The 24,898-nt window shown below is 48.6% G+C and overlaps 2 protein-coding genes across 3 annotated transcripts in view; both read left to right on the top strand.

Moving 5' to 3' along the window:
• GATA4 (GATA binding protein 4) overlaps positions 1 to 871 on the top strand; it is a 43,215-nt gene extending 42,344 nt beyond the window's left edge. For both annotated transcript variants that reach the window (XM_057723394.1, XM_057723393.1), the window contains exon 6: positions 289 to 871. In XM_057723394.1, the coding sequence (XP_057579377.1) occupies positions 289 to 471 (183 nt within the window). In that variant the 3' untranslated portion in view covers positions 472 to 871. The remainder of the gene's footprint in view (positions 1 to 288) is intronic.
• Positions 872 to 10,391: 9,520 nt separating this feature from the next.
• Positions 10,392 to 21,490, top strand: NEIL2 (nei like DNA glycosylase 2). The gene is made up of 5 exons (XM_057720010.1): positions 10,392 to 10,474; positions 12,395 to 12,534; positions 15,313 to 15,650; positions 18,543 to 18,742; positions 20,448 to 21,490. The coding sequence occupies exons 2-5, from the start codon at positions 12,397 to 12,399 to the stop codon at positions 20,759 to 20,761; spliced, it is 990 nt and encodes a 329-aa protein (XP_057575993.1). The 5' UTR covers positions 10,392 to 10,474; positions 12,395 to 12,396; the 3' UTR covers positions 20,762 to 21,490.
• Positions 21,491 to 24,898: the final 3,408 nt, after the last annotated feature.

Genomic DNA, 24,898 nt, shown 5'->3' with positions numbered 1-24,898 from the left:
CAGAGGCTTCTGAGAAACCAGAATAGTCACAAAGCTACTGGGTCAGTCCTCAGAAACAGCTGATGAGTCATGCAGACCTTGCATCCCATAGCCCAGGGGTCAGGGGAACAGAAGTGCTGCGTGGTACCTCTTCTGCCCTTGTCCTTTGGCCCTGTCCTCTCGTTCCCTTCCTGGGGTGGCAGCCAGCCTGGGCACAGCTGCGGAATGGGGCTCCCCTCTCCAGCCCAGACCCCCTCCTGAGCTGCAGGAGGGATTCCATTGACCACATCTTATACTTTTTGCTTTCAGACATTCTCAGTCAGCGCCATGTCTGGCCATGGGTCCTCCATCCACCCGGTCCTCTCAGCCCTGAAGCTCTCCCCGCAAGGCTACGCGTCTTCTGTCAGCCAGTCACCTCAGGCTAGCTCCAAGCAGGACCCTTGGAACAGCCTGGCCTTGGCTGACAGTCATGGGGACATAATCACCGCGTAATGTCACCTCCTTCCCTCCTCGGATTCCTGCACAGACTTGGGACTCGGAGGACAGCAGAGATGAGGCTCTGGGCTCCCGGGGGCCTGCTCTGTCTGGGAATGACTCCAGACAACAACTGGGAAGAAACTTGAAGTCAATGATTTGGTTAGCGGAGCCGGTGCTGGATTTTATCGGATACCTTTTCAGGGTGGGGGACTGGAGAGCGCCCCCTTCACTAGGAGCACACTTAAGCCCCTTCCACGGAGTTGCAGACTTTTTCTCGTTTTCTGCCCCACCACCCCTGACAAGAGACGAGATGGCCTTCTCCCCTGTCTTTCTACCACTCTGGGGCCCGGGATGGTGGTTTTTCCGTGGTGTTCCCGGCACCGGGGATCCAAGGGCGGGTGGAGCAGGGCAGGGTGCCCGGGCCCCTGCTCCAGCCTGAATCAGGGCACCTGTTGGACGTGCCTTTGGATGCCTCCGCCCCTCGGCGGGTCCTGCCCTCGCCTAACACTCCCCTTCGGACGTGGCACACCTGCATCCCTCATAGTGAATCTTGACTCCAAAAACACTGGGTGTAGGGCCAGTATTACTGGATGCTTCCAGGGAGATGGAGGTGGGGGCCACTTCTCTCAACGCGGAGTGGCTTTGGCAGACGCGCAACCTGGCAACTTTGCCTCCCCGCAAGTTTCTTCTGCGGCTAAAATCAATGCTTCTCTTCACCTCCTGAGGCCTCTGAAAATAAATGCCCCTCTACTGTTCTCTGTGATTCAGCTCTGCCTTCAGCTTGAACACGTCCCCCGATCCTCCTGCCACCTCGTCACGCTCAGGGGTGTCCTGAGTAAGAACAAAAAGGTTCCGCTGCTGAAGCAGGTTTGACTAGCACTCATCTAGAACTTGAGGACCTTCTGGAGAGGATGTCTGGTGGACACCATCCCTGGGACTGGGCCCGCGCTGCGCGGGGCGGGGGTTCTCGGCCTAGAACTTGTGCACGTGCCATGGTTCCAAGGTGTGCCTCTTGCCCTATCAGTGGGCCGAGTCTGTACCAGGGGCGCTCAGCGCCTTCACCCGTGTCCTTTCTCCGGCAGAAATCTTTTGTCCAGGAGGCAAAATGCTAGGGACTTCTCAACATAAATTCAAACAAACACAACTCATGGAAGAAACACAACAACGAGTGATGAGAGAAGACACCGAGGGCGGGGCAGGGGCCCTCCGGCTTGCTCTGCCCATGACCCTGGGCTCAGGAAGACGCTTCCTTCCGTGTCTGGGCTGCCCACAGAGTGTAGCTGACTGGCCTTCCTCTGTGCTACTCCAAACACCCTGCCCCCACCCCAGATCCTCCTGCCGGCAGCAGAGAGTATCTTTAAACCCAGGTTCTGTTTTAATCATTATTTACAATGCTTTCTTCTATGAAAGCCCCCCTCATATACCTTCCCTAACCCACAAACCTGCTAACGTTGTCTTAAGGTGAAATGGCTGTAAAATCAGTATTTAACTAATAAATTTATCTGTATTCCTCTCTCCCTTCTCCTCCCCCTGAGGGCTTTCCTGGGAGGTTCGCTGCTGCTGTTTGCAACACAAGCCTGAGGCCCTGAGGTCCCTTTGCTGATCCGCTCACAGGCTGTGTCTGAATTATTTCTCCCTTCAATCCTTTTGGCAGTTGGCTGAGGCTTCCTGTGTGTGTGACAGGGGCTGGTGACAAGGACACGCATCCCAGCCCTGCTACCAACTAGCGCGTGACCTTGACAGGTAACCTCTAGGTCTGGTTTCCTCGGTGAGGGTTGGACCAGCCCTTAACTAAAGTTCCTGTGGCCTAGAAGTTGCCACCCAATGAAGCTGGGCATTTTTAGAGCCCCCCTCAGGGACACCAGTGGCTGGAATGTGAGTCAGAGCTGCGGGGCAGTGGTCTCGCCAGCCTGCCTGGTGTTAGATGTGCACTGGAGGGTCACGCTGAGTTGCTCTGCCATTGTCTCCTTGAGGGGTCAGAGGTGCTCCACACCAGTGGGAGAGTAGGTGAAAACGTCCTCTTTGTCCATTTTGTCTTAACTTTCTTAGGCTACAGAATTGCTAAATGGCTTCATCTGAAAAGTGAGGCTGGGTTGAGGGGAGTGGCCCTAAGGCCTGTGGAACAGGACCCAGACAGGCAAATCTGCCCCCACTCAGAACTGTTGGCAGTAGCTTCCTGCCTCTTAGCTGCCTTGTGCCAAAGCCAGTGGGCAACTGGTGGCCTTTGACCTTTCACAACACCCTTGTTATTTCTGAGCATGTGAGGGGAAAAAAAACCCAACTATAACAACCATTCTTCTATGTAAAATCGGAAAAGCCTTTAAACTGGCGAAGAAATAGCCAAACCTATCAAACGCAGCTACCATCCTGGAGGATGAGTAACTGATAACTCTAGCAACCCATAACTCTAGCAAAGAGTAACAAAGGAGTTTCAAAACCAAAAATAAAACCTACCAGGATTTATGTTTGCCCTGGGGGGGACGTGTTTCCTGATGATGAAGTCTTTGCTGAAAACATTTTTGCCACTTCCCTTTAGGAATGGCTTTCAGAAGGGTATATGTATATATATACACATACAATACCAGAAGATTGACCTCATTCCTTATATAGTCATAATTTGTGCTTCACCCCAGATGGTAAAATCCAGCTTGATTCAGCCTCCCTGCTCACCAGACTTGGTTGCGTTCCCAAATCAAACGTATCTGCAGAGGAGGTCATGCTGCTACCAATCAGGATATTCGAAAGGATGCAATTCCCAGATGGTTGGGAAGTGGCTGGAGGAAAGATGGGGAGGGAGGGTGGGAGGGGAGCCAGTAACGATGGTGTCGTTGGAATAAATGTCTGGCCTAGTACGGTGAGTGCAGCAGCCAGTGTACATGCGTTCAGGCTTGGAAATCCCTCACGTTCCCTTTTAGGCTCACCTCACTATGACAAAAATTTTGAAGCACAGGTCAAATCATTTTAACCTTTAATGTCAAGAGCATTAATCCTTGATATTTGACTCTTGGATGATGTTAGGGGGTGAGCAGTAGCAGATTTAGCCATGATTATGTTTGGCTTGGGTTGACAGTAGTGAAAGTAAGTTTCTGTTCACTGAACATGCATCAAATGGAGCTCGGCTGGGGGTTATTTGATGCCACCCCTGCCCTTCTGAGCCCCCAGAACTTACTGATTTGGATACTAATGCAGGAGGAACGGCCAATTGGAAAGCTGCTTTTGGAGTAGAGGTGATTGGTTTTCAGTTTTTTAAATCATTTTCTGACATTGGAAACTACTCTTCAGACTGCATCCTTGCCTTGCTTCAAGCTGGAACACAAACACACTGCCATCCTTAACACAAATATACATCTTCCTAGAACCAAGGACCAGCCTCAGAGCTTCCAGGTTTAGCCTGGAAAGTGCAATCCATGCTCCTGAGGGCTCTCTGCTCCGGACGCTGTTGCTTTCCATTCAGTTCCCAGTTCCGTAGCCTCCCGGGAGCACTGCTGTTCTAGTTTACTCTGGCTCCTGTGCGATTTTTATCTCCCCTCTGGTAGCTGCAGCTGTGGCATCTCCAAAAAGACTTCAATAACAAGAAGAACTAAATAATCCAAGCAAAGATGGCATTAAAACAGACCTAGTTTCTCAAAGTCTAGTTTTCTTTGGGTCTGTGCATGGCTAGATCACTGGTTGAAGCCTGGGAGATTGTGGATTTAGTTTTACAGAGAGAGACAACCACACACAGCTAAGCTCTGGGTTAACAGGAACAGTGGAACCAGGAAAAGCCTGCAAGGTACTGGGTGGTACTCTTGGACCCAGCTTAGAAGTGGTGGCAGGCCCTGCACAAGGAAGTCTTCAGAGGGACCCAAAGAGGGAGCTTCTCTTGAGTGAAGGATGAGAAATGAGACCCCCTCACCCCCTCAGACACACGCTCCATCCCCTCCCTGCTCTGCAGTGACTGCCTTCTGTCCTACAGCTGCGGTGGCCTTGCTTCACCTAAGAAATAAACATGTGACCGCGTAGGTTTTTAACCAGATGCACTTGAAGTTCATGTCAGTGGGCAGTTAGAGGTTCCAAATCAGTGAATCTCTGATTGCAGGAGTTAATTCAGATGAAGTTCAATACTAGTAAATGATACTAGTGAACAATACTAGTAGACCCCTCTTACAATGAAGATATTGTAGTCTCTTGTGCTGCTTCTTTTTTAAGATAGATTTACTCAAATGACATGGGTTGTAATGAGATGTGAAACATTTAGATTTATCATTCCTCCTCTGTCCTTTTCCTTTAGAACTCATGAAAATAAAAAATTGAAAATATCCATTATTTCTAGGGTTTTTGATTATCTGAAGACTGTTGGGCTGGGCTACAAAACAAAAGTGGTGAGGCTGAAATAACAGAATCCTAAATAGACCTTTGACCAGGACTCTGCTGAACAAGCAATGAGTGATGCCAGCTAATGTGCTTTACAATGTAAAGCCGTTGCTTTGTTATTCAAAGAATCCCCCAGGCCTCGCTGTAGTGGTGTGGGCTGGAAATTCTTTCAGGAAGTCTTCCTGTACCCCCCTCCCATGACATCCCTGCAGATTTCCTTCACGTGGCTTTCAGCCTTACTATAGCTAAAATTCCCTCTTACCCCACCCCACCTCTGCCGTAGGGCCCATGTTTTGAAATTATTTTGTCTACATATTTGGGATTTTCCTCACTTTTTATAGATCAAAAACATAACTGCATGTAAATTACACTTCAGTTTTTAAAAGGATAAAAAGCATAACTGCTCATCTCTGCTAACAAGTACTAGCAGATCGTTGATAACACTAAGCTGAGTGAATTCCTGTCTAAGCAAAGATACTCGATCTTGGTTGCTCTGCAGTCTTGATATGGCTACCAGATGGTATGGCTACCTTGGGGCTTTTTTGACTATTTGAAAATGGCTCATGGGGTCCTATTGGGTGAATCTCTGGGTCCCAGGGGCTCTAGGAGGGGTCATTGCCATACACTCACTTCCTGGAACAGATTCTGTACCCATTTCCACCCATGCTTCTGCTTCCTTGAAAAGTAAGGGAGGGAATTCCCTGGTGGTTTGGTGGTTAGGACTCAGCTTTCACTGCCGAGAGTGCAGGTTTAATCCCTGATTGGGGAACTAAGATCCCACAGGCTGCACAGTGGGGAAGAAAGAGAGAAAGAGAGAGAGAGAGAGAGAAAGAAAGGGAAAGAAAGAAAGAGAAAGAAAGGAAGAAAAGTAAGAGAGGAGCCCACCAGAAATGGGATTCTGAGGTTTCAGGTTTGGCCAGTCTCTAGCTGCGTGATTGGGTATTTCACCAAGCTGCTCTTCACCTCAGAATCTTCATCTGCAAATGTTTTGGAGGAGAGGATATCTAAGTTCCCTTTAAGCTCTAAGCAGTCGTGAGAACGGAAATAATCCAGAATTATCCTCACCATATCTGGTATCATGCAGGGAGCACAAGTCCCTTGCCTTGTTGGTGCTGTCATGCTGTGAGGACGGTCAGGAAAAAGATATGAGCAAATTTGTCAGTGGGGTCACACTGAATTCGATCCAGCATCCAGGACTTTGGACCAGCAGCTCTGAAACCACAAGCTGAGCAAAGTGGCTCATCTCTCTGGGTAACATACTTTTGTTGGTATGGATGAAACCTCAGGGCCCCAAGATTTGAAAATAATCCCTCTGGAGACTCCACGTGGATATTCTCCAAGGGGAAAATAGTACCTTTATTGTAACCCAAGTAATGTGGTTTAAAAATGTTTCAGAAACTATTCACCCAAATGAGCATCACCTCTCAAAGTAGTCGCCTTGGAAACTACTTATTCCAGTGTTTCAGCCGAGGCAATAACATATGTTGGAACTCCCTTTAGAGGCTCTCCAGACCTGCTCAGACCAGCCTAAGGGAACCAGGCTGATTGCTTTTTAGCCACAAACAGGAGGGGGCCCCAAATAGAATTACATCACTTGATCAATTTTTGTCACCTGTCTTGATTCTAAATGCCCCTTGAAAGAATAGAAATTTGCCATCATGAAGAGCTATTGAAGAAAGGGCTGTAGGCTCTGAAAGCTGATTCCAGGGGAGGAAGCAGACGGATGGGAAACATTTTCAGGTCACACTGATGAGGACAACATGCCATGCTGTAGTTGTGTGTTTTCTTAAGTCCATCAAATGACCTTGGTGTCTTCCCTTACTACCCAGCTGTGCTGATGAGGTGTGAGAAGCACTGAAGGTTATAGGACTGAAACAGGGTCCTGCATGGAGAATGCTTGAATTTGGGGCAGTTTTTTTTTGTTTGTTTTTTGTTGGAGTCCCAAACCTCTCTGAAAAATGTAACAAAAGCCATGACCACTTTCCTAGAAAGTTACACACAGACTGAGAGTTTGTACACCACTCACAATTTCAGGGGTTCTATGAACTCTGGAAACTTCTCCATATCCCCCACGTTAAGAACTACACTCAGGCTCTGGTTTAGTCTAGGGCTGCAAGGCTGTGCTGGTCAAACTGAAAAGGTCAGCTCCATCTGACCAGAGTATCCTGGTACTGGGGGGGACAGGCTGGGCCCAGAGCAAACCTTGTCGTTTAGCTATGAAGTGGAGCAGTGGGACAGCCCCAGGGCAATTGTCAAGGCACCCCCTGGAGGTCCTGCAGCCTAAAATCTAGCTGTTCACACGAGGACAGGGCTGAGGAATTCCTTGTAGCCCCTTCCTTACAGGAGGGTTCAGGCTTGGGGTCTGTGGGAGTACGGGGTGGGGGGAGGGGTGGTGACAGGACACAAGCTGCTAAGGATTGGGGGTAGTAGTGCTGAGGTTTCCTTCCAGTAGCTGGCCAGGGAGAGTCGAATAGAAGGGAAAGAACCCCACTAGGAAAAAGGATGCCTGGATTGGGAGACCATGCCTGACTCATTTACACATCATGAGAGGTCTCAGAGATCATCGAGTCCAAACTCTCTCATTCCACCACAGTCAAGGGAACTTGCCCAAGGCCACAGAGCTGGCTTGAGGAAGCAGGACACTTAATCGAGCACCTTACCCTCAGCGAGGCCGAGATTGGCGGAACGATACTGCCCTTGCAGTTAATGTACTCACCATGTGGGGGCGCCGGCGTTCTCTTCCTTGTGGCCTCCTAGAATGCCGCAGCCTGATTTTCAAACATTCAATCGGAGACCAGCCTAGAAATTCTGCTAAAAAAAGTACCTGCCACTTACCGAGCACTCCTGCACGTCAGACACGCTAGTAGCTTTACATTTCCATTAAAACTTTCCTATATCCTCACAATCACGTTTTGCACATGAAGAAGACACAACCCATGGATTTTAAATAGCTCCCTGAGGTCACAGAACTGGTATACGCAGAACCAGGATGTGCTGACTGCAGAATCTGAGCTTTTACACCCCTGCCTCTCCCAAAGAGTGGAAACCTAAAAGCTGGAAACCCTGCACAACCTGGGTCTATGTTCCACTCTAAGATGAAATCTTTCAACGTCTCTCTAGAAGTTGGGGAGAACACTTGGTTCCAAATTCTCCCATTTAGACACAATGAAAGAAGGTCCTAGAACCATTGAGGAATGGGGCTTACTGTCCACAGTCACATGTCCAAAAAAGAGGGGCAACTGGAATGGACCCAGGAGCCTCACAGCCCTCCAAGCTTCCCAGGTGCCCCTAGAGACACATGAAACCTCGATGTGATTCAGGACCCCAAGCTGTTTCATTGGCAGTCTGATTCCTCATCACATCCTACTGCTTTTCTCCTTTATGTCCTTTCTTGCTGTCTTTGACATGGGTGTATTTTAATCGACTTTCATTTGTATCATAACTTAAACCCTGTTGGAGACGTCAAGGGCACAAAAGTAGAAGGAGGAATTGGCTCCATGGCCCTTAAGAAAACTGGGTGCTGACCCCCCGTAGTGCTGAGGCCCAGACTCCTGTGAGCTTTGGAGTTGCTCCCCCATCCAGGAGGCAACTAAAATGTATTGGTGCTATATGCCAGGACCAGTACTAAGAGATTTATGTGAACCATCTCCATAAATCCCACCATAACCCAGTGAGGCAGGCATTTCACTGCATTTTACAGATGAAGAAACTAAGGTACTAAAAGGTTCAGTTACTTGCCCAAGCTCTGCCTGCTGATGGACCCGGGTAGTCTGATGCAGCAACAGTGTTCTTCACTGCTATTCTGTAGAGCTGCCCTTCTGGGAGTCTGCCCTTTTCCAGGGAGATTCCCCAGCTCTCCTGTCTTAGAATGGTGACTGCATACATTTGCACAGCACTTTACAGTTTATGAGTTTCATATCTAAGATCTAATTTAGTCATTCACTCAAAGAATATTTACTAAGTGCCCACCAACTGCCAACCACTGTACTCCTAAGTCCTTGCTACTCCACCTGTGTCCCTGCACCAGCAGCAGCAGCAGCAACAGCATCACCTGGGAGCTTGTGGGAAAGGCAAAATCTTGGGCCCTGCTACAAACCTGAGTCAGAATCTGCACTTAAACAAGATTCCCAGGTGATTCATACAAAGTTTGAGAAGCTCGGCTTTGGGGTATTTCCATAATAACACCACGAAATAGCTATCCCAATTCATACTGAATAGATTCAGAGATACTGTGACTTGCTTGTCTCCCCACAACTACTATTGAGGCAATACTTGTAAGGAGCTTAGAATAGCACATGAGCTCCACAAACAATAGCTATGACTGTAAACGATGGAGGTAAGCTGTGAACCACCTGGTTGCTCAACACTACAACCCTTCGGCCTCAGGAGGACCCTCTTAGGCACCAGGCATTCATTTCAAGAGATGAGGCAAGGATTGTGGCTCTAGCTTCCTTCCCAGGTCAGCCAGAGTCTACAGAATGGGGAGTCAGGGGCTCCAGAAGCTACTGCTAGGGTGTGCTTGAGCCTACAGCAGGAGGCATCCTGTGGTGGGGATGTTGATCCCAGAAGAGGCCAGATATAGAAAGAGGGAGACCAGAAGGCTCTTAGGGGAGGGAAACTCCATGCCCTTAAACTTCATCCCCTCGGTCTCCAGGGCTCATTTGTGCTGAGCACCCTCAGTACCCCAGATCCTCCCAGCCTTCCTCTCCTCACTTCCTGCCCTAGTCGGTTCAGTAGATCCCTCGGATCAGCAGGACACAACCTGGGGAGGGACTGGGCCTCTCTCCCTGTGCTGGCCAAGTCCTCCCCGGGGCCCTCTCAGCTCCCGTCCCCGGTGCCTGCCATCGGGGACAGTTTCCCCAAACTTCCCTGCTGAATTATTGGAAGGTGGCTGGCTCCCCATCCTCTTTGGAGAGTTAACCACAATGGAACATTCTTATTTTGAAAGTCTAGTCCTTTATCTTTCTTATTCTCTGGAAAAATTTAATATTACTTTTAAAGCAAAATTTGTTTATGGTAAAAATTCAAATAATATTCAAATAATATAAAGTAATGAAAAAAAAATCCCACCCTTTAAAAACTTCATGAGATTTCCTGACAACCTGTTTCCTTTTCACAATTACCTCGCTGGGCTCCGAAGCCCAGCAAAACCAACCAAAGGCTTGCCTTGGCCTGAAGCACTCAAAGGTGTATTAGCAACTTAATTTCCTCTATTTTCGTAAGACAGTAAACGTTCCAAAGGCACTTTGCTTCTTCGCCACCGTCTGCTCACTCTCTCTCCACCCTTTACGCGCGACACTCGGCACCGGCCTAGCCTCCAGCTACCGCCTTAGGACCGGCGGCCCGCGTCCTCACCCCCCTCCCAGAACAGAGGCCGGCGCCTATTTAGACAATGGAACCCCGAGCCCCACCCGCGCAGGAGGCGAGCCCCGCCTCCTACGCTCACCCGGGGGCGGAACCCCGAGCTACCCAACCCCCGGGGGAGGAGCCTCGCTCTACGCACCTCCCACCTCCCGTCGAGCGCCGCCCCCCTCACGCCTCCCCAGCCCGCCTACGACGGAGCCCAGCCCGGGGGCGGAGCCCGCGCGCACGCCCGGCGTCGGGTCCTGCGAGCCAGGCGCGGAGACGGCGTGCGGGCCTTGCGGGCGCTGGGGGCCCGAAGCCAGTGAGTCCCGCCGCGAGCCCCCCTCCCCGTGGCGTCGCGGGCCCCGGGTGGGGAGGTGGGGAGGAGGGGGCGCGTCCTCGGCGGTAGCGGGGGCCCCCACCCCCCCCGTCGGAAATGCAGGGCTTTCTCCCCGCTTACCCTCGTCACCTTATTACCGGCGTGAAAACTCAATTACCGAACGTTTTAGAAGCGTCCCTCGTGGAAATTCGCACCTCGGGTCGAATTTTTCTTTCTTTTTGGCTGTTTACCACTTTTTAACGTTCCCCTCCCCCCAGGCTCCTGCAGTGACCGTTAGTCCTGTCTCGGCGTCCACTTTTCTCCCCCGACCCCCATCACCCCGAGAAGGCGTTGGGAAAAGCAGCCATTTTAGACTCTCCCGGGGGTGGGGGCGGGGATCTGCCGAGAAGTGAGGACACCGGCGACGCCCCCTCGTCTCCTGCTTTCAGTGTGGTCCGCTAGCCAGCTCTTTAACCAGCCTCGGGCGGTTAACCGCTGGGGGAGGGCTCGAGGGTGGGCGGGGTGTCCCCTTCGAACGTGTAGCCCTTCGGCCTCTGATTTTTTAAGGCTGTGGTAGAGGCAGCTTGCGGCCCACCTTTCCATCTCCATGCATAAACCTAAAAGAAACATGCCCATGTGTCCACAGATTTTAAGAATCAGATGCATTTCAGAGGGGAGCTTTTCCAGAAGCTTCCCCGGTTGGAGAGGACCAGGACGCAGAGCTGGTTGAGGTGCGGGTCGGCTACAGGGTGACCAATCTCCCTGCAGCCCCGCAGTTTTGTCAGGATAACCTCTCGAGTGTCTTGAAGGTCTGATTAGGGGAAATAGTACTACATTTTAGTGAGTCTAAAGCACCATCAAATTAAAAATACATATAATGGAATGTGCTGCAAATTAAACTGTGAGAAAGCATGGATTGTAGGAGGCGTCCCCATATCAGAGATTTAAAAATATTTTTTAGAATTACTAAAATGCAGTAGCTACCACTGTGCCAGGAAACTGCTTAGTTGTTTGGGTGTTCATCATAACTTGCAGTCTTGTGCAGGTGAGCAAACAGGTGGACAAGTAGGGTAAGGGTGAGGGAAATGCTTTCTGTCTTCTAAGCTGGGGTGCAGAGCACTCAAACTCAAATGTATGAATGCCTCCCACACCAGCTCCCAGTGAACTTGGATGATTTGGGGCAGGAAGAGATGGGGGTCACAGGTAACCCTACATCAGGGTTAAAATGGAACCCCAGCTGTTTCTCAGTTACCAGGGATAATTTTCTGTAGTTAAGCTGGATGTGGCCTCTCCCTGATCTGACTTGACATGACTCTGTGTCTGCGCTTGTTAGGATTGTGAGCTTTGCTTTGTTGTCAGGTATACAGTGCTCCTCCTACTCACAGGGTGGTCCTGGCGGGGCTGGGTCTGCACCTATGTCTGTGTCCCTTACAGCCTTCTCTACCCCGACCATCTCTCCAGAGATAAACCAGCAGCAGTGGGCTGGAATGATTGGTTTGGGGGAGGCAGAAGGAGGAGGACAGAGAAAGCCTAGAGATGAGTTAGGGCCACAGTCCAGGAAAAAAGTAACAAGGGCTGGCTCCCATTCAGGCTGCCACAGGATCGCCATGGAGGGCGCTTGTGGTGTGATGCCTGGCACACTGTTGGTGCTGTGTGAAGAAAGGTGAGAGGGGCTGGATTGGGCAGCCATCCTTTGGAAGCTGGCTTACACCCTGCTGCACCTGGGCTTTCTCTTTTTTGGGGGGCGGGGGGAGCGCGTTCTCTTTGATCCGACCCCCCCCTGCCGTTCCCTTTTTGGCCATATATGCTCTTAAAGTTGATGGCAAAAACACAGATGCTTGAGCGCTTGGAGCGTGGCACCCATCAGAAATGCTAGAGAAACCAGCTAAGTCAGTGGCCTCTTTTCCCCATTTCTGCCTGCAGGGATGCCGGAGGGGCCGTCTGTGAGGAAGTTTCACCATCTGGTTTCCCCCTTTGTGGGGCAGCAGGTGGTCAAGACAGGGGGCAGCAGTAAGAAGCTAAGCCCTGCCGGCTTCCAGTCCCTGTGGCTGCAGGACACCCAGGTGAGCTCATCATCTTCCGACAGGCTTGTTCCACACCTCACCCCTGTGGGCCAGCTCCGTCAGCACACCCTGTACCTCCCCTAAACTTATCTCAAGACTTTCTATGCCATCACCTCCTCAAGCCTGAGGCAACCACACTGGGACTCCACGCAGCTCCTCTTCTGACATTTCTTAGCCTCGGGTGAGCAGCACAATGGCCTGTGGAACTATAAAAAATACATGTGCACGAGCTGGGTATTCATGTTCAGAGTCTGGAGTGGTTGTGATGAGGGAAGAGAGGAGAGGGGGGTATTGGGAGGCAGCCAGCAGTCTCTCCACACTCGGTCCCATATCATCTTTTCTTTCATTTTAGCCTCTCATTTTGCAGAGCACACACTCCAGAGCTGCCTAAGAAAGCATTAGGGGTGGAAGGTAAATATTGCGTCCTTGCCACCTGTTAATGTTTCTGTCCCATCCTGGTTTGGATGGGTGGGACATCTGGAGATCAAATCCCACTGCATACTTAGACTTTATACCAGTCCTCCAATTTAAAAATACTCACAGCTTTATTGAGGTGTAATTCACATCACATCCAGTTCACCCGTTTCAAGTGTGCGATTCAGTGGCTTTTAGTGTCTTCACAGTTGTGCAGCCATCACCATAATCAATTTCAGAACATTTTCATCCCCCCAAAAGAAACCTTGTGCCCATTAGCAGTCATTCCCCTTTCACCCCAACTCTCCACCCCCAGCTTTAAGCAACCACTACTCTATTTTCTGTCCTACTGATTTGCCTTTTGGGGGGTATTTCACATACATGGAACCATGCCATGTGTGTCTTTTTGTCACTGGCTTCTTTCACTGAGCATGTTTCGTAGGTTTGCCCCTGTTGTAGCCTGTGTCAGAACTTCATTCCTTTTAAAAACCCTTCATAATCTGCAGAGCAGTGCAGGAAAGCGTATTTATTTCTTTGGTTGCACCGAGTCTTATTTGTAGCAGGGGGGCTCCTTAGTTGTGATATGTTAACTCTTAGTTGCAGCATGCATATGGGATCCAGTTCCCTGACCAGAGATTGAACCTGGGCTCCCTGCATTGGGAGTACAGAGTCCTAACCACTAGACCACGAGGGAAGTCCCAGAACTTCACCCCTTTTAAATCCTGAATTCCCTGAGGGGAAGGAGCAGAGACACACTCACCTGTGGCCCTCAGCACCCAGCACACTGCCTGGCACATTGTATAAACCCAGTTAACAAATAGAACTGAAGTAACTATTGCATCACAGGAATTTAAAAGAGGGACAGCAGAAATTGCCATTGCTGGGAAGGGTGCAAGGGTATTCTGACCTAGGCCTTTTGACCTGGTAAATGTTCTGACCTGAGGGTCATCTGACAAATATTTTCATCAGCCTTATACCAGCATTGGTGAAGTTGCATGAAGAAAGCGTTGTCTGCAGCAAATTCTTTTATGCCCACTTAATTTCTTGCTCAGGTTCTTATATAAGCTCAGTTAAAGCATTTCTGATGTGTGGCAGCAAACAGCTGTGCTCAGATTTGCAGTCAAGTTATTCTGGAATTATTTAGAAAGATAATGCTCTCTTTTGGGGAGAGGACGTCAAAAGACTGCTCCAAATGTTAATTTTTATACTAATTGACAAACTGGAGATCTCATCAGAGCTGTGATCTTTAAGTCTGTACCTTTGGGTGGTCAGAATAGCTCAGACATTTCCGTTATTTATGCTAGATGTTTTGGTTTAACTCTTGGAAAGATTGCCTGAATTTCGGGTTTTGCAGAACAGGCTTCTCCTGGAATCGGGCCACATACACAATACCTACCAGGACTAGCAATATGAAAATAGAATATATAGCAGCTAGGACATCCTTTTACACACATTTTCTGTTTTCATCTTCTTCTACTGAAATCGTATTGATGGTCTTTTTTTATTGTGAGATCTCTTGTGGCCATTCCTTCCTTCAAATCCTATCTCGGGGGTGGTGAGGGCTACAGAACTTCACGGTGTGTTGTCTTTAGCTGCTGTCAGTTTGTGTGTGGTGTGTATGTGTATGTGTGCTGATTATTTCTAACAAAGAAGAAGTATTATGAATTGAATACAGGAATGACAATTAGTATTTACTTATTAGCTAATTCATGAAAAAATTGGGAGCATTTCCCCTCGGGTATGCTAGGGTGGCCCTGCATCTAGCGTGCATCTATTTCATTGCTGATCTGATTCTTCCACTTGCTTCTAATCACTTTGAAAACCGTGTACTAAGTGCCCATACGACTGGAGCAAAAAGCGAAAGGCAAGTCCCAGATACTCATGTTGTGAAAGCTTCATGGAAGAGGTAAGAGGGGAGACATTTGCATTAGAGTAAATGTCTGTGTACATCTGTTCCAGTCTTCCCCTTTCTGGGTCTGTAAGACTCAGTCTGTTTGGACTGTAGTGACAGAATACCTCACACCAGAATAAACAATAGGAATTTATTTCTCAGTCTGGAGCATGGGAAGTCCAAGGTCAAAGCGCCAGCAGATTCAGTGTCTGGTGAGTCCCCACTTCTTGCTTTGTAGACAGCCGTCTTCTTGCTGTGTCCTTATGTGGTGGAAGGGGTGAGGGAGCCCTCTGGAGTCTCTTTTATAAGGGCACTAATTCCATTCACGAGGGCTGTACCCTCATGACCTGATCACCTCCTGGAGGTCCCACCTCCAGACACCATCACATTGGGGGTAGATTTCAACACTTGAATTTTGGGAGGACACAAATAAGTCTATAGCAAAACCTTGGATCATGTTCATCTTCTCCTAGGTCCATGGAAAGAAATTATTCCTTAGATTTGATCCAGATGAAGAAATTGTGTCCCCTGGCAACAACCTACTGTCAGAGTCTCTACAAAAAGGAGAGCAGAAGGAAGAGGCCAGACACCACCAGGAAGTCTATGACCAGTCCTCTCGGTCCCTGGGAGGAGACGATGTTTTCCCCAGTGGAGATGATGGTCCGCAGTGTTTGGAGGGAGACACCCCTGCAGGAGGTGCTGAGAGGTGGCTGCAGGTCAGCTTTGGTTTGTTTGGCAGCATTTGGGTGAACGAGTTCTCCAGAGCGAAGAAAGCAAACAAGAGGGGTGATTGGAGAGACCCCATTCCAAGGTAAGGCGTGGTTGAGAAGGCTGTGGGCTGTGCCTCTCTGCAGCTGTGCAGGGTCTGCGGGGCTCACAAGGGCCCCACCATGCGGGCCTGGGCCAGGCTCTGTGGGCATGCTCAGAGGCCTCCAGCCTGCCATCCAGCAGCCCACCGCCTAGTGGAGAGAACCCGCTTCTCTGCCCACCGTGCTGGCAGGTCAGCTGTGGTCTGCACCCAGAGGGGGATGGGAACCACCTGGCAGCTTAGAGAGCGGGAGATTTTTACCCAACAAACACAGCCCTTGAGGGTGGGAGGCCTCTGAACAGCATTTTATGGCTTGACTAGTGCTTTGTAAATTTAGGGACAGAATTGCCCCAGTTTCCAATCTGTTAATGTTGAGAAGAATATCAGTGCAGAAGATTCTATCCATGTTTGGTCACCAGCCAGGATGATTGGAATGCTCTTCCTCTAACAAGGCTGGTCCCCCCCAGGTTTTCAAATTTATTGTCCTGGAGTGAACGTGTGTCATTCACTTATTTTTTAAATCTCCTCTTGTCAAGTTACAACTCCTTTCATGTTACATATTTTGCCTTGCCCCTCCATCCGGTTTTTTTTGTTTTTTTGTTTCCTTTATTAGGCTTGCCTGAGTTTTATCTGCTTTTTTGGGGCTTTCAAATAAATAATATTAGTTTTGTATACTGTCCATATGGAAGAGTATTTCCTAATTTTTCAAATCTTTGAGTGTTTGGGGTCTTTTTTGTTTTGTTTTAATTTTTTTATTGGATTTTGATCAGGACAGCAGCCTGTGAATTTTCTACTTTTGGCATGAAGAGTTGCAGCCAAACACATAATTGATCTTTGCTTACATTTTGTGTATATAAATGAAGATAGAATGTTCATTAAAAGTAAAACATTCTGATAAAAACCAAACAAAAAAAGTAGAACATTCTGTAAATGTTAAGAACAGGTTGTTGTTTTGATAGTTCAGGTTTTCTCTGTTCTTGCTTATTTTTTGTTTATTTAATATGCCAAGCTTGGGAGGAAGAGCAGTGAAGTCCCCAAGTGTAGTTGTGGTTTTATAGAGTTTCTCCCTGTCTTTCTAAGCACTGTTGTTTCTGTGTTTTGCTGCCCTGGGTCCCAGGCATCAGGGTCCCTGACTCTCATGGGTTCTTTGCAGCTTTGTTATTAAACAGTCCTGTGCCCTCTCTCTGCCTTTAGCCCGAATTCTGCTTCTCTTGGCGTTAACAGTGCCCCCTGGTCTTTTTTCCACTTATTTGTAGGTGTGTTTTTTCACGTATTTTATGTATGTTTGTTATAAACAGTGAGTAGCAGGCTTTTGTATCTCTTTAAACTCAAACTGAAACTCCTTGTTTTGAAATGGGGTAACTATGCTATTTGTTGTTGTTGGGTTTTTTTTAAAGATATATTTATTATTATTTATTTATTTTTGGCTCTGTTGGGTCTTCATTGCTGCATATGGGCTTTCTCTAGTTGTGGTGAGAGGAGACTGCTTTTCGTTGTGATGTGTGGGCTTCTCAGTACCGTGGCTTCTCTTCTTGCGGAGCACGGGCTCTAGGCGCAAGGGCTTCAGTAGTTGCAGTGCACGGGCTTCGTTGCTCCACGGCATGTGGGATCTTCTTGGACCAGGGCTCAAACCCGTGTTCCCTGCATTGGCAGGCAGATTCTTAACCACTGTGCCACCAGGGAAGTCCAAACTGTGCTATTTGGATTTTCTTTCATTTGCAGTTTTATTGTGCCTTGTTTTCTGTTGAATTTATTGCATTTCTTTTCTTCCCTTTTTTTTTCAACTCCTGTTAATTTGGAAGTACTGCTATTCCTCTTTATTCTGTTGGCAATAATCTTATCTCTAAATGGAATCTGGCTTTTTTCCAGAGTTAATAACCATCAAATTTTTAATAGCATTTCATCAGTCATCTTCTCCCTTAATATTAACACTGGTGTTTTGCTCCTTCTCCTTCCCCCTCCCTCCGAGATGAGACCTTTAAATTATTTCTACTTCTGTACTTTTCTATCATTTCCATCTCATTCCTGTCTGCTGAGATAGTTTAGAATTGTAGTTCCAGTTTGTTAATTAACTACATTGTTAGTTATGTATAGTTAAATTAATTAACATTAAACACACACTGACACAGGTGTCTTTCCTTACACTTGGATTACAATCACTGTCATGATTGCAGGCCACTCGGATCTCACGACAGACATGACAGAGTCCAGTCCTAATCCTTCCATCCCTCCTTTCCATCTCCCCCCATCTTGAGGTCCTTGCTGATGTAATTTCCATTGGGATGCATTTTTCCTTGAGTAATTACCTCAGGTACTTTGCGTAGCTATTTTTCTGAATTCTGTTCCTCTCAAGTTGTCCCTTTACTTTCACGTAAGATACCACCCAGGTCAGATACGTGAGTCTCTCCCCTCTCAGAATACCCAGTATTGCTTATCAGGGTTCATGAGATTCTTCTGTGTCCCTGGAACTCAGGAAGCCTGGCGGGGGCTGGAGGTGAGGAGGAGTGAGGGAGAGGGGTATGTCTTTCTTGGTAAATCTTGCCCAGGACCAGGACTGGGAGAGGGGCCTCCGGAGCATCCATGTCTCTGTGCTCCTTCCTAACAAGCCCTGCTTTGTACAGCAGCCACACCTGCTGAACTTGACACTTTTCTGGATATCCCAAGTTGACTTTCCCAAACACATACTGTTATGATCAGAGAAAAGGAGAGAGTATATATTTTCATTACTCCATTTGGCCGTAAGAGTTTTAACGACTCTGGCAGAGCCATTGCTCTTCTCTGCTGGGACCTTAGCTTCCCCATGTTTTTCCTGAGCGGAGTGGGAGCTGTGTGTGCAAGTGTGACCTGATACTGCTGTCATAACCCTGTGTGCTGTGACTTCTCCTCTCTTCCTAGGCTGGTCCTGCACTTTGGCGGGGGCAGCTTCCTGGCCTTCTATAACTGTCAGATGACGTGGAGTTGCTCTTCCCCAGTGGTCAGACCCACCTCTGACATCTTGTCAGAAAAGTTCCATCGAGGACAGGCCCTGGAAGCTCTGGGCCGGGAGCAGCCCGTCTGTTATACGCTGTTGGACCAGAGATACTTCTCAGGCTTAGGTACGGCTGATGGCAGAGGGTGGTCCCACTGACCAACTTAGTGAAAAAGTCCTTAATCTGGGAGGCAGGAAACTGGGACGCACTGCAGGTGTTAGTGATGCTGGGCCATCACCTGGGCTCCTCGGCTCCACTTCCCTTGTTTTTAAAAAGAGGGAGTAGATCAGGCGATTTCTAACTTCTCTCCTACCCTGATTATATTATCGGTCGTAGTCAGCTTGACAGCCACACTAGAGTGTGACCTAGTGTGCGGGGGTCACATCCCCTGCATCCTTTTTTTCTTTTTAAATTAATTAATATTTATTTATTTATTTATTGGCTGCATTGACTCTGTTGCTGCGCATGGGCTTTCTTTAGTTGTGGTGAGCGGGAGGTACTCTTCATTGGTCTCAGGCTCTAGGCGCACAGGCTCGGTAGCTGTGGCGAAAGGGCTTAATTGTTCCACGGCATGTGGAATCCTTCCCGATCAGGGATTGAACCTGTGTCCCCTGCATTGGCAGATGGATTCTTAACCACTGTGCCACCAGGGAAGTCCCTAAATTTATTTTTTAATTTAAGTATAGTAGGACCACGGCAGACCCTGCACCTGGAGGAGCACAGGCTTCCAGGAGCGGCATTTGGGGGTAAATTAGCAAGAGAAATGCTCTGTAATCCGCTGTTGTTACAAGCAATAATTATAACAGCCGACATTTTTCAGGTGACTCCACTGTGCCAGGCATGTGGGTTCATCTTTAACTGCTCTCCACAGGTTGGCCACTTGCTAGTTTTCCCTTCGTCAAGTAACTAAAGCAAAAGACATTGCTCTGAGGGCACAGATGAGATACGAATCAGATAGTCTGCTGGTGAATTTTAGAGAGAAATTTTATGTAACTGCGATGCTTTTGGAAAGAGCAGCCTTTTCACCCATCCATCTGCTCCACACATGCCGAACGCCTGACCTCCACCAAGTCCACCTTCTCTCCTGGAGGAGAGTGTGGTTTAATGACCCAGCAAACATGGACTTAGCCCCCTGGAACTTAAGATGGACTGTGATAAAATGCCTAGTAGATGTTAAAGAAAGTGCACTGTTGGGATATTTTAAAGAAACTTACTGATTCTGGAAGGAGAGGTCGAGGTTGACTTCAAGCAAATGAGGCAGGAGTAGAAAAATAGTGAAATAATACCTCCTAAACACTTTCTACATTTCAGGCATTATGCTTGACATTCTAAATAATAGTAACAGCTTGTATTTATTGATTCCTCTCTACATACCAGCACAGTGCTCAACATTTGTGTATATGTGTAAGAGTTCTCATTTACTGCCCATGAAAACCAGGTGACCTACCCCCATTTTACAGGCCAGGAAATGGAATCCCAAAGAAGGCAGGAAAGTCATCAGGGTCAGGTAGCTGGGATCTGGTTGGGCTGGAATTCACAGCCAGGCACTCAGGTCTGGAGCCCCTTATGTTAATCTCTTTGCTGTAACATGAGCCACGCATGAGTTTTATGTCATTTCATCTTCACAACAACCTCAAGGGTAAGTGTTAGCAAGTACTTCACAGATGGAACGGCGTGACTCTCCTGAGAGCCTCTAGGCCGCGCTGGTTCCTCCTGAGGTGCTCTCCACTGCCATCGTACCAGCTTCGCTCTGTTTTATTAATTTTGTGGCTGGCTTTCCTTATGGATGTGTCCTTTTTCCTCCCCTTGTCCCCTCCCCGCCTTCTTCCAGGGAATATCATTAAGAACGAGGCCCTGTTCAGAGCTGGGATCCACCCGCTTTCTCCCGGCTCACTCCTGGGTCTTCCGCGCCTCGAGGCCCTGGTGGACCACGTGGTGGCCTTCAGTGCAGGCTGGCTGCAGGGCAAGTTCCAGGGCAGACAGCAGCACACACAGATCTATCAGAAGGAGAAGTGCCCCGCCGGGCACCAGGTCATGAAAGAGGCCCTTGGGCCTCCGGGGGGCCTCCAGAGGCTCACGTGGTGGTGCCCCCAGTGCCAGCCAAGGTTGTCACCAGAGGGGCCAGAACAGGTGCAGCCCTCCTAGGGTGCTCGGGCCCCTTCTGCACAGAGCCTTGCCCCTGAGGGACCGTGATGCCTGAGTGTCACCAAAGGGGGTATGGGGAGAGGTTGGGACTGGGGACAGGAATTGGGGGGAGGTCACGGGACTCCAGTGCTGTTGATGTTCATCTCACCGGAGTTCAGGCTAAGGCAGTCTCCACAGGGTTTCATTTTGTTCTTTTCTAGTTTTGGTTAATTCCTCCTATCTAATGTCACCATTGTGACAGATGAGACAAATCATGATGGCACTTAAGGGGAAACTTTCCAGAACGATGGTGGAGCAATGAAAATGAGAACCAGTGGAAGACAGCTGTGCCAAGCGTTGCTTTGCAGCTATTTGGTTTGGTTTTGGTTTTGAAACATTGGCTCGTGTTAAGACCCTCCATTTGAGAACCAGGAAAGGGGAATTATCCTTCCTGGTTCCCCAGGAGGGATCCAGGGATGAGGAGGGAGTAACAGGAGAGTAGTGCTCGGATTTATCCTCCTGCCTGGACCCTTCCCGTGGGACAGAGACACCAGGAGAAGGAGGGGAGATGGGGGACCAGGGAGCTGGCCACCTTCCTGTTGTGTCCAGTGGGCTTTAGAAAAAAGCTACTTGTTTCCTCCTCAAGGTGATGTATTTGTGACTGTTGATGTGCTCAACAGTGCAGGAATCAAGGTTGTTAGCAAACCTAGAAGAAACCAGGACATGAAAATAAAGCTCTTTGTTACTTTGTGTTGTCATCTTTCTTTGACAGTAGAGGTTCTTTTGCTGTACATAACTGAACTCTTTGTGAAGGTGCCGTGTAGGACTTGTGGAGTTGGCTGAATGGATCCACTTAAAAGGAGCAGGGCAGGGAGAAGGGTGAACATACATCCTTTACTCTTGTGTGTCTTAAGTCACTGAGAGTCATCCACAGTGGGGAAAGCCATCTTATGGTAGGCATTAGCTCAGAGCCAGAATGGTACCCAGACAGGCCATTTACTGTAAGTCAGTATCCGTCAGGGTCTGGAGTACAAGGGGGGGTTGAGGAGGAGGCTAGACAGGCATCACAGCCTGCATGTGGGTGGACACCCATTGCGATCGGTAGAAAATGAAAGATGCTGTTGCAGTTGTTGAGAGAAGAAGCAACAGGACTAGAAATGGCAGTAGGGGTGGAAAGGAGGAAAGATGGGAGGGTTACCATGGTGATGGGCTCCATACGTGTCAGCTGACTGGATGTGGCGACAAGGGGCAGGGGGCGAGGATGGCTCATGCCAGGCAGCCGAGAGCTGGAGGAAGACACCCCCACCTCTCCACTGGGACAGAAAGTTGGGGGAGCTGAGCGGGTACCATCAGGAGACAGATCCTGTGCACTGAGCTTGAGGTACCTGCACCTAAGCCAGGGGGCAACACAGCCAGGAAGTGGGCCTGGCTCCCCGCAAGTGCAGGCTTGCAGGCGTGGATCTGGCAGCTTTCCTCAGAGCTGAGGGTCAGTTTGAGAAGGTTAGCAAGGGTGATCGTGCAGCATGAGAAGGTTGGAGATCATGGGGAACCTTAAGGTCTTTTGTTCAATGGGCAAGAGAAGACAAGCCAACAGGAGATCAGATTAAACAGGAGGAAAGAACTGTGGGGGCAGCCAGTGGTGCACACGACGAAGAGACCTTTGAATTTGGTTAAATTTGAGGTCATGACCTTCAAGAGCCATTAGTGCAGAGTGGCAGCCCGTCTGCAGGGGCTGAGGACTGGGTGGGAGCCCAGGGAGCAGTGGGGGTGCTCTGCTCTTCAAGAAGGTTGTCCTTGAAGGAGATGAGAAAGGGGGTCAGGGAGGAGAGTGATGAAAAGATGGATGTGATGTCAGGATTCGTGTGAGATCAAGTGGGGGGAAAACCGAGAGGGAGAGAGACACCAGTGCCAACACTTAAGAGATGTCTGGGCTCGGGTGGGGAAAGAAAAATAGACCCAGAGAAAATCAGCTGATGCAGAGTAGGAATGTGGAGGTTCATAACGGCCGCTTAGGGCTCAAGGGAAGGTTGTAGCACCACACTGGAGACCAGAGTAGTCACTCCACTTACCAACTTTGTCCAGCAGACTCCAGTAGCTTAGGGTCAAAAACAAAGAGGGTGAATCCACAGTTGAAGGTTGTTAGGGTGTGAAGGGTAGAAGGCCAAGAGGGCAAAGGAGAATCCTTATTTTATTATCTAAGTTATTAAAATTTATTTTTAAAAATACATCAAAAGACAAACCATACAAAAGTTTATAGAGCAAAACATGGAAGAATAATCCTCAGCCTACCCTGTCCTCTTGGGAGCCAACTTATCATTCCTCTGACTTCAGTTTGTATTGGGGAAAATAGTAGCACCCAGTTGTAACAGTTGATGGCCGCACCATGAGTTCTACGTTGGAACAGCATGGACTGGGTTCTGCACAGGAGCAACAGGGAAGTGGAAACGTGGGCCACTAACAGAAAGCACCGCTACTGAGTTCCTCTGCGAGGTATCATTCATCCTGGCAGGAGGCTCTTGGCAGAAAGTCTCCAGTTAGTTCTACAAGGAGGAAGGGAAGGGAGCAGAGGCGGGCTGAATGAGGGTTAGAGCAGAGGATGGTGGTACAGAACCTGCAGGGCTGGGGAGGTGAGCTGTGGGAATGACTCATGTGGTCTGTGTGCCTGCTGGATGTAAGGAATGGCTTTGCTTGACAGGCTGCAGGTGAGGGATGGGATCCAGAGCTGGCAAGTCCAGGTTTCACTTAAGAGAGAGGTGAGATGTTTGGACTCAGCCAATTCTAGGGGAATGAGCTGGAGTTTCACAATAATTGACATTGTGAAAAACTTGGAATTAAGTGTGAGGTCGTGGCTTTAGCCATTCAATAAATATTTCTTAAATGCCACCTAAATGCCAGCTTTGGGAATACAATGATAAACAAGAAAACTTCTGTACTGGTAGGAGGAGGCTGGCTTGTTACAACAGAGTGTTAGAAGCATTTTAGTAGGTTGTGGAAAAGTGCTTTTTTTGGTGGGGAGGAGTGGGTAAGTGACTGCCCATCTGTGTTCTAAGAGTTCCAGTATAGTCCCTATTTCAAGCCTTGATATTTAATAAAAAGTAGTGGAGACTTGTTAAGTGGCAAGTACTGTGCCAGGTGCCCTGTTTAGACACGGTCCCTGACCTTGAGGTGTTCAGGGTGAGGTGAAGAGTCAAAATAGGGATGATTAGCATACAGAAGGTTCAGGATGAGAGTAACCACTGAATATGAAGGAAATACTTAGGTTTGTGGAAATAAAGACCACCAAAATAAGAACAAGCAAGTGAGGCCCTTTATTCAGAGCTTGCTGTATAGCAAGGGCCTCAGCCCCTATCACTTGCATGTGGCAGAAACTCAGAGGCAGGCAGGGAGTGGGAAGACTTCATAGTCAAAAAAACATGAAGTCATCATTGTGCTCTGATGATTGGCAAGGGGATGCTGGAAGCAGGCTAGCTGAAAGTGGGGTGTCTTATGTGATTGGTTTGGGGAGCATATTTGGCTTTCTGTGGTTGGTCCTGATTTGGAAGCAGGGGCAAAAAATAGAGAAGTAATTGATCAAGTTCTGACCATTCCAGGCTGATCAGTACAGAGGCTGTGGGTCCGAATTCTTTTATCGTATACGGTCTGGCCACTGTCCATTTGTCCACACCCACAGTCTCTGGCTGGGCACCTAGATCAAACTCGGGGAGCTGGATGAGGCTCCAGCTGTGTCTTTAATAGTGGAAGCACCACCACATAAAACGTGTCTGTCTCTCCCTGTGGACTGGACTCCTGTCCCTCCCTCTTTGGGACAGAACCTCATCTACCTTGCCTTTGTTATTTCCAGTGTCTGCCACATTGTCGGTGTTCAATGGATGAGTGTTAAATCTGAAGAACAAATAAAGGAGAGGCCAGAGAGCTTCAGAAAAGTGTTCCTGCAGAAGGGGAGTCCACCTGAGCTGTAACAAAGGTGTAGTGGGTAGCTCGGTAAAGATGGAGGAAGGGCATTCAGGGCAGGTGAATTACTTGAGTCCTGGGGTGTGAACTACTGTGGCCTGTGTGGAACGTGCTGCCAGGGCTGGATCAGGGTTTGAAAGTAGTGACTGAATAGGAGGCTGAAATTCAAAGGGAATGTAGGTGCCAAATGATGAGGGGATTTTTATT

The sequence above is a fragment of the Hippopotamus amphibius genome, chromosome 2 (assembly GCF_030028045.1).
Source record: "Hippopotamus amphibius kiboko isolate mHipAmp2 chromosome 2, mHipAmp2.hap2, whole genome shotgun sequence".
NCBI lineage: Eukaryota > Metazoa > Chordata > Mammalia > Artiodactyla > Hippopotamidae > Hippopotamus > Hippopotamus amphibius.
The sequence above is the reverse complement of the archived record's forward strand: the minus strand, read 5'-3'. Positions and strand labels throughout refer to the sequence as shown.